Source organism: Cibotium barometz, chromosome 23 (genome assembly GCF_041138505.1).
Source record: "Cibotium barometz isolate CiBa-2024 chromosome 23, ASM4113850v1, whole genome shotgun sequence".
Lineage (NCBI taxonomy): Eukaryota > Viridiplantae > Streptophyta > Polypodiopsida > Cyatheales > Cibotiaceae > Cibotium > Cibotium barometz.
Window position 1 is genome coordinate 54157787 of NC_141068.1, and position 9877 is coordinate 54167663.

At 41.2% G+C, this 9877-nt stretch overlaps 1 protein-coding gene and 1 long non-coding RNA gene across 2 annotated transcripts; one reads left to right on the forward strand and one right to left on the reverse strand.

The window, feature by feature from the left end:
- Positions 1-1787: 1787 nt before the first annotated feature.
- On the forward strand, positions 1788-4450 carry LOC147626096 (U-box domain-containing protein 45-like). Its single transcript, XM_086817655.1, has 2 exons — positions 1788-2538; positions 3172-4450. Exons 1-2 carry the CDS (start codon positions 2237-2239, stop codon positions 4028-4030), a joined length of 1161 nt encoding a protein of 386 aa, XP_086673781.1. The 5' UTR covers positions 1788-2236; the 3' UTR covers positions 4031-4450.
- A 532-nt stretch (positions 4451-4982) lies between these two features.
- LOC147626097 (uncharacterized) lies at positions 4983-9355 on the reverse strand. Its single transcript, XR_015268828.1, has 4 exons — positions 9239-9355; positions 6644-7525; positions 6138-6269; positions 4983-5301 (listed from the first exon to the last, which is right to left on the reverse strand). It is a non-coding gene; the product is annotated as an uncharacterized LOC147626097 (long non-coding RNA).
- Between the last annotated feature and the right edge of the window lie 522 nt (positions 9356-9877).

Genomic DNA, 9877 nt, shown 5'->3' on the forward strand with positions numbered 1-9877 from the left:
CCTCACTACCATTCACAATGATACGGAGGAAGACCTCTATGAGGTTACGCCAGCTGAATGGGATGAATGGCAATTGAGAGGCCCAACAGACTTGCAGCAGCTGTATGAGGACATGACTCAACGATTACTGGTGGCCTTGGAGCGCCCACCCATACGTTGTTTAGCTCTGATACCTCATGGGTCACTCCAGCAAAATTTGGATGGTGCCAGTAATAGCAAAGGTGCAGAGTTGCAAGCCCCTGATGCTGTGACAACTTCTCCTCAAAGGAGCTTCAAAACAACAACTGGCGAAATTGACAACTAAGGTCCAGTCTCATAAAGACAAGGCCAAACAATCAATGTTTGAGTTAGTGCTCCTCCGGTCTCAATACCAAAAGCTTACTCAGGAAAAAGATGACCTCGTTACTCAAATGGAGCAAAGTACAACTGACAAGGCTGCACAAATACGTTGTCTTCATCAGGAGGATCAGGAGATGCTGAGCAAACGGCTCATTGAGCAAAGCCAGAAGGTAAAGACCCATACAAGCTCTCTAATCCCAGGCAATAAATAAATCTATTGATGGTGACACACCGACGCACTGGCAACAAGCTCGTCAAGAAGAGAAGGAGCGATCTAAACAGCTTGCTGATTTGCTCGAAAAGGAGCGTACCTCCCATAATCGCATGTTGACCAGACATATCCCACCAGTCGCACTAGGCTCAGGTGCTGCAGAACTTCATGTAGATTGTGTTTGGGCGGCATAATATATTACTTCTTTTATGGATATTGTTAGTCACACCTCTGCCCGGTTTGCCGGCTAATTGGAATAATATTAATTCATTTCTTTTGAAGTATTCTACTGGTGGTGCTGTTGGTGCTCCTGGACGAACCCCTCTTGGAAGATCTCCTTCACCCTAGCAGATCTCCTTCACCCGGGCGTACTCCCGAAGGAGATTCTTCTTCCCACCCCATCAAATGACTAGAGGGTATGCATGTAGGGCTGGATGGCACAGTCACTTGGGATTATCAGTGGCTCTGTGCTCCTACATACATCGACAACATTTCACATTGGTGCTCTTTTCATTCTACCTATTCTATTGACACCTTTGTGCGTTACAAGGAGAAGTATCCCCAGGCAGCTTCTCTAGAGGAATTTTATCGCACACCGAAAAATAAAAGGGGTCTTGGTTACTCGGATGCTAATGAAGATGCAGATTTTACAGATAGCTGATGTGGGTTCTCTTCGTCTTGACGGCCGGCCCACCGGGTGTGCCAAGTGTTAATGTATAAGTGTCATTCATTTATATTTCCATTTATAGTATTTAGTCGGTGGGATATTACTCCAATCGGCAATTGCCGCTTCAGATCTATCCTTGTATTCCTATAAAATAGTCTTGCGGGATACGCAATGAGAAACAATGCTTAGTAGTTGTATGATTAGTTATTATCTTAACATGGTATGATGTTTCAGTCTTTATCTGTATTCTGCTCTGTAATTCTTTCAATCCGTAATGATGTCTCTGGTAAATAAAATAAAAACATTAAGTGTTGATTACCCAGCCAACAGAACCAAGCTGCTTTCTTTAACGTGCGCCTGCTTTTGTATCCTTGTAAAAGAACTTGGAACTAGGCTTCTTTAGAGTGCACCTGCTTTTTACGTTTTTTGAATTGTTTTTTATTGCTACCACTTGGCCAACTTTGGATGCTTGCTTTTTCAACAAGCATCTTAGGTTACCCAAGGTAAAAAGGTCCCCTGGTGGTAGTTAACCGAGGGTCAGGTTAAAGGGCCTCTACATCATCAGGTTTCGCGGCAGAGAGAGAGCATGATATCATGAATGCATAAATGGCAACTTGGTCTTCTTGGGCTCTGCAAAAGCTTGTGTTCTTGCGCTGTTTCTTGTTCTCCTCTCATCAATTCCGATCTCTCGAGCTCCGCATCAATGAATGCCCCCGACCCCCCATTTAACATCTGAGAGCTTGCTGTCCTCATATCCTCTCTCATTATGGCCGATCGACAACTAAATCCACAGCCCAAAAGCCAAAGCGCTTGTACGGCTTCTATCCGAGAAACCCTAACTGTCTCGCAGATCCTATTCTGTTTGAGAAACCTGGCCCTCTGAGGAACCCTACTTTGTCTTAGGTATCCTGATCTGTTTATAAGCACCTTCTATTGGTCTGGCAGCCCTCGTCTGTCTGGGAAACCTTTTGGACACTGTAAGAAAGACTAATTTGTCTGAGAACCCCTATCTTTGCTTGATGGCCATGGGGCAGGGTGATCTGGAGCAGGATTTTGAGACCTTAGCTTTGGAGTCTTTGAGTGTAACCACCAAGCAAGGGCTGCAGGAGGTCCTCTGGGCCCTGGTGTATGGTTCTGTGGAGGCCAAGCTGACGGCAGCCTATGAGATTAGGAGGCTCACCAAGTCTTCAGCCAAGAGGAGGGCCTACCTAGCAGCTGCAGGGGCCATCACCCCCCTTGTCTCCATGCTCAACTCCTCCTCTGCGGAGATTCAAGATGCATCCATGCAGGCCCTCCTCAACCTTGCAGTCAGGAATGAAAGGTATGTTGCCACAATCTGCCAACTAGCAATGAAAGGTTTGGTGCTCAATCTGCTACTTTAATTGATTTTGATGATTATATTATGGACTTCTTAATCTACTTTATGTTCCCAATTGGTAAACTCCTAACCTCAATTTGATTGGGCCTTTTTTTTGCCTCAATCTTGCTAACCTTTAACTTGCACAAAATGCTTCTTATGAAAGTAAAAGGACATTCGGTGCTACACATACATGTGTGTGTGTGTGGAGGGGGGGGGGGGGGGTGGGTGGGTCGTGTAGGGTAGGCCTTGTGGTGGGACATATGATGCAGCATGGTAGTACCTTAGGAAGGTTCTTACTCCAGGGGCTTCCGTGGGAGCCCTTACCACTAGGCTATGTGGCCGTGGGCAAAATTGCTCAGGCTGGCTTCACAACCATCTAACGGACAGGTAAAGCCCCCAAAGACCTGTTTGCTGTGGACAAGTGCATGTGTCCGCCCGTGCTTAATTTTCTATTCTTGCTTTTGATGAAAGATAAGGAACCCTGTTTTTCCTTCTTTATAGTTTGCCCCACTAGGGTTTGCAGAAGCAAGAGTTGACAAGATTGTTATTTGCTGGATATGGTGAGCGGCAGCTAACTTGTTTTCATATTTTCAGAAACAAGGTAAAGATTGTGAAGGCCGGAGCTATTCCTTCTTTGGTGGAACTATTACGGTCTGAAAATGCAAACCTCAGAGAGTCAGCAGCCGTGGTGGTCCTTACACTATCTGCATCGGATGCAAATAAGCCTATAATTGGGGATTCAGGTGCAACCCCTCTCTTGGTTGACATGCTCATATATGGAAGTGTCCAAGGCAAGGTGGATGCCATCATGGCTCTATACAATTTATCAACGTTTCCGGACAATCTGGTACCAATTCTTGCAGCAGGCGCCATCTCACCATTGATCTTGCTGTTGAAGGACTGCAAAAAGGCTTCAAAGGTAGCTGAGAAGACCACAGAGCTTTTGCAATCCCTCACAGTTTTTGAGGAGGGCAGGTCTGCGATCGCCAACGAGGAAGGGGGCGTGCTAGCATTGGTGGAAGTTTTGGAAGAGGGCTCTTTGCAGAGTAGAGAGCATGCTGTAAGTGCATTGCTTACCATGTGCCAAAGCAGCCGGTGCAAATACCGACAGGCTATTCTACAAGAAGGGGCTATTCCGGGCTTGTTGGAGCTTACAGTGCAGGGGACGACTGGAGCTAAACAGAAGGCTCAAAACCTCCTGCAGCTATTGAGAGATCCACCTCCGTCACCAAGGTGTGCTTCAGCTTCAGGCATGTTGGAGAGCATAGTTTATGACATCGCCTCTCATGTGGATGATGCAGAACCTGGCACAGTCACTGCAAAGAAAATACTGACGGAGATGGTACAGCTAAGCATGGAACAGAGCATGCGGCATTTGCAGCAAAGAGCAATGGTTAGCATGCCTTCAAATATCTCTCGGTCCAGCCGCCTTACAGATGTTCCTACTAAGTAGGTTTTCCCTCGGCTTCTGATGCAGCCGTGGATGTCTTGGCTTTGTAAGGCTTGCATGCAGCCACATAAGGTTTCAGAAATATCCCCCTCTCATTAAAGGTGGTCCTGGGAAGATGCAGCCTTTATTTGGGAGTAATTTTGTTTCAAGAAGCTATCTGTATATTACACATCAAGGGCCCCTGAAGCCTACATACTGGGTGGCTCTTTAGCTGTACTGAGTTTATTCGCATTTTCATCCCTTTCAGCCATCGTGAGATAAATTGGCAGGGAATCCGTGCAATTTTGTTCTGCTTATTCTGATATCTGGGTGTGATGGTGTTTGTCTTGGCCTGCAAATCTTGGTGTATGAGTAGGTATCGATGATTCTGTGTTACTCATTTATGGGCTTTAATATTTTTTCATGAACATCATGTTCATATGATCACAGTAGTCTCCATATTTTCAGAAAACTCTTTTTTAGCTAGTTTTATTTCATGGAAGATTATTTTTGGGCTTAATCACCACATTCATAGGTAGGTGCACTAGTGCCATTGGTACGTGTGGATTTGAACTCGAGTACAAGGTTTGGGTGTTTAAAACCATAGAAAGTATGAACTTGTAGAAGAATGGTCAAACTGAAGGTTTTGTTGGTCATCAACATATTAAGAGATTTCAATTTTAACACATGATGGCTATTTTGGCATTTGCTCCTAACATTCGAGATTTTCATCAATTCATGAACAAAGATACACAATCTTTTGATGCTGGAATTCACCCTCATGATTGTCCTCGCATCAAGTGATGGTTGTTCGATCTTGAATCATAAAATATCTCAATCTTGAGTGGAATATGCTTGTATAGACATAATAAGAATATCTCAAATTTACTCTATTTAAGCAAGCCAAGCACTAAATTTTTATGTTTTATTATAGTAATTAAACTTAGTTATAATTGAATAATGAAGGTTGATTCTATTTTAATAGTACTGGTTATGATCTAGGATTTCCAGAATTGAAATGTGGATTTATGGACATGGTGGAGAGGATCCAATCTTCTCTCTTAAAAGTCTTTGTTGTTCACTCCTACGTATGCATTCATGTCACATTAATACATACATGCTTGCAATCATTTTGTTATTGTTCTCTTCCTCCCTGTTCTCCTTGTGGGTGGACCTAATAACTAGAGGAGTTCTTTTTGCACCAAACCGTTGGAAATGGATAAAGAAAATCCTCCTTTGTGTGGAAGTCCTCATCTCACCCATAAAATCTTCCACCATGAGTTGCGTGAATGTACCTACAACATCAAATCATTCAACAACAACATGAAAACTCTATGGATAGTGCACCTACTGTTACCCCTAGTATGCACTTAGAGTCATCCATCGTTATAAGCACTAATAAATATCTCTTGTAAAGGTTGTAAACCTTAGACGGGCACATGACCTATGTATCGGTTACCCATGACCTAGAGAGGGACATTGCTTAATTCATTGCTTACATTTAGCTTACATTACTTGAGAGCTTCTCCGATCTACACATGTGCAAGAAGATGAAGATAAGTGTGTATGTGTGTGCAAGAAGATGAAGATAAATGTGTGTGTGTGTGTGTGTACACGTGTGTGTGTGTACGTGTGTGTGTGTGTGTGTGTGTACACGTGTGTGTGTGTGTACGTGTGTGTGTGCACACACACACACACACACACATTTATCTTCATCTTCTTGCACACACAGTGTGTGTGTGTGTGTGTGTGTGTGTGCACGTTTATCTTTATCTTCTTGCACACACATAGTTGTGTGTGTGTGTGTGTGTGCACATTTATCTTCATCTTCTTGCACATGTATATATATACATTACACGTGCAAGAAAATGAAGATAAATGTGTATATATATATACACACATTTATATTCATCTTCTTGCACATGTGTTGAAGACCGATAATTCTTAAGTGTTTTGCTTGGCAAAGGCACAACCATGCTTAGGATCAATAATGTTAAGGATCTATACAAATGGAAATCATTCTTAATACACTATGTCCAAAATTAATATTGTCTTGAAACATAATTAGAAACACACTATATTAAACTCAATAGTCATGCAATTCACCATTACAAAACACACGACAAATTACCTTCCCTATGCGGTCACCATATCTCGTGGCCAATTCCTATATCTCCTTAGCTTCAATTTTTCTCACCTCATCTTCTCCCATGGTCAAGCGCACTTGCTCAAGCTTTTTGTTTAAGGCTTGAGTAATTTGAACCTTCACATAACATCGAATCTCATCACATGATAATTTAAAGCAAAGCATGAGCAAAGCTTAAGCTAACAAATACTCACATTAAAAATAAGCTTGCCTAAGTATCTACGAGTAAGAGGGTACTAAGGCTCAGCTCCCTTTGTATTCTTCTTTCTAATCAAAGTAATTAACTTTCTACCTCTCTCTAGCAAATCTTTCATGTAATCATCATGATTGGCAGCACTAATGTTAGCATAGTTTACAATCTTGTCCCGCAAGGTTGTGGTTACCAAAGCATGAGTATTCAAGCTTTAAAAAACGACCACAAATAATTACAATTTGAATAAGTAAAACACCACATGATCAAGATCTCAAACATAAATTTATAAGCAACTTACTAATTCATCCTTTGTAGGCTTGCCAAGAGAGCGATCTTGCTCACATGTGTAGGATCAATGATCGTACATAGTACACGATGGTGCTTTGCTGTTGTTTGAGAAAATCTTTCTTTGATGGGCTGTTGTCCAAGCCACTGTACGATGGTTTCCCTACCCCACATAAAACATCCTACCCTCAAGCATTTGCAACTATGGTCTACTTCTAACCTCCTCCTCAAACTCACTGTTAATGTCATGCCAAATAGCATCCCATCCACTAGTAATCTCATCATTCACATAGGTATTCTCTTTTTCACATGTCCAAAAAGAAACTATAAATGCTCCCTTTTCTAGCACATATCCCTCTTTGACAAATGCAATCTTTAGATCAGAAACATCTTCCCTTAAACCCCGAACACAAGCATAGGGAATAAGTCTGCACAAAGGGATCATAGGACATTGAAAACAAGTAACAATCTAATTTTTTTGCATGATTTCCTCACCTTTGTCAATCCAAATCTTATTCTCATCTTTGTTGTCCTCCAATGAAGGCACCTCCGATCTCATCACATAAGGCACAATCTGTAAAAAAGCTTCTTTGCCTGTCCACTCATCCACAATATTAAGAGAGGTACTTGGTAAAGTGCTACCACTCTTTTCTTGAGTGTTGCCTATGATAATATCATCAATAGCAGCCACATATGTGAGCTACCCAAAAAAGAGTCAGTCACTGTTTGACTGTCAACCTCCTCTCCAGCATCATCCTGAATACCCTCAAAATTAGTCTCCACCACTCGACTAATTTGGTCCAAGCTAACTTTTGCAAGAGATTCCCCTTCCTTTTCAACTGCTTGTACCCTTTCTCTCCTGGTACGCTTTCCCCCGCCACTAGTGGTGGATTGTCTGCACATCAAAAAAAATACATGACCATTAATCCTTCCAAACATAACCATTCAACTATGCAGCACCACCAAACATGACCATTCATCCTTGCAAACACATGACCATTCATCCTTGCTTCTAGGCCTTTTTTTCATGTGTTGAATCAATCTTGCAAAAACATGACCATCAATCTTACATATTTAAAAGAAAACATAATCATGGTATTCAGATACAAAAACATAGGTTTGAAACACAACCACTATGATGACTCTGGGGTCTAGATATTCTCCACCACTTCATTGACACCTATCACAATAAAAACTCGTGTGAAGTTTTTATGCCATGACAGATGGCATATAAAGAGGCAAGTCCTTGATGAGGACCTCGTCCATAATGCTCTCCATCTCCCCATCACCATTTCTTGAGAAAATTCAATAGCTAGAAGGAATCCCCCACAATAATCAAGGATCTCGTGATGATGATGACCGATGGGCATGAACAACAAAGGGATAAAATTTGACACACTCAAAGTTACAAGCTTAGTGGCCATGATGGGGGTACTCATGTTCATTACCCACCAAAAGCTCTTTCCCAGCATGGTCAAGTCCGTTCGCACAGTTTGGGCTAATGCATTCACTTGAATTGGAGCTCCAATGAGTCCTACACTAGCACCGACAAGATCATTTATGCCCATATGCTCATACTAAGGTCTTATTCGATGCCATCCCACTATGGAAAGCTTTAACTCTTTAATATACTCAACCTTAACCTCCCCCCTACTAGAGAAGAAAAACAAGAGACATATCCTTCACCACCAACAAGAGAAACTCAAACACCTACAAGAAGCTCATTCAAGAGTAGATCACAAAAAGCATAACTTCTCCCACCAACAACTTCATCTTATAAATCAAGAACATGGCCATTAATCATTCAAACACATGAAAAAAAAATGCCCAGAAACAGGCTGCGCCAGCGTGGCCTGTTTCTGGGCTTTTTTTTTCTCAATGTGTTTGAAGGATTAATGGTGCAAACACATGGGTTGTCTTCACTCAACGCTTCCCAACTCAACTTCTCCTACCAACAAATTCATCTCAAAAATCAAGGACATGGCCATTAATCCTTCAAACACATGAAAAAAAATGCCCAGAAACAGGCCGTGCCGGCCCAGAAACAGGCCGCACCGGCACGGCCTATTTCTGGGCATTTATTTTTCATGTGTTTAAAGGACTAATGGCGCAAACACATGACCATCAGTTAAGGTATTTAGAAACCATAATCATGACCATCAATCCATGACAAAAACGAAAAAGCCTTAGTCCATTTTTGAAGCTAGGAGCTTAAGATCATGGGTAGCTCAACCTGACCCAAACACATTAATTGCTTGATTAATGTGTTTTTTTGGTCAAGATTGATTCTTACATTGAGAAAAAAATGCTCAGAAACAAGCTGTGCCGATGATGGGGCTTGTTTCTGGGCATTTTTTTTTTATTGTAAGAATCAATCTTGACCAAAAAAGAAATTAATCAAGCACACATGAAAAGAAAAGCCCAGATACAGGTCGCGACGGCCCTTTTTTCATGTGTTTGCTTAATTAATGTGTTCTGCCCAGAAACAAGTCGTGTCGGCGCGACTTGTTTTTGGGCTTTTTTTTTTCAAGCTAAACGCCTTCGTTGAAATGAAAACACATGGAAACCCTAAATTACAGCATATGGACTGAAGCAACAAATGATGTACCTGGGCATTTGGCGGCTCCCTTTCACCCTCTTTCTCAATCCCTTCACTATCCTTAGACAACTCATTAAAAGTGTTGCCTTTCTTGGACATGCATTGAGTATATAGAACAATATTTTAAAGATATAAGTGAACAATATTTTAAATTAACCACTCTGGAAATATGGGGAGTGAAGAAGAAGAATAAAATCAACCTCGTTTTTACATTTGTGTTGATTTGTAGTGTTTTCTTACATCTCTATGCTAATATGTCTATTTAGTGGAAAGGTCTCTGTTACCAAAATTCACAGATCTAAGGAGAATATAAAATTATTAAGAAGGGAGATAAAAGTTCCTACAAATCACATAAAAAATATGTTGTGTTTTCAGTGTTGAGAAAGAAACGGTCCCAAAATAAGAAAATATAAGGTGTCTTCAGAGCCGAAATAATCATTACCAGTGACTACTTTGAAGGCACTACTAGGTGTTCATAAATAAAAGAATATTTGGAGATTTGTTTGTAACTGTCAGCTGGATATAGAAAATGAGTAGAGATATTTCTAAATTATCCAACGTTAAGGTTAAAAGTGAATGAGCTGAACACAAATGAATTAGTAAAAGCCATTGTCTAGATTTTTTAATAATTAGAATATATGTATAAAA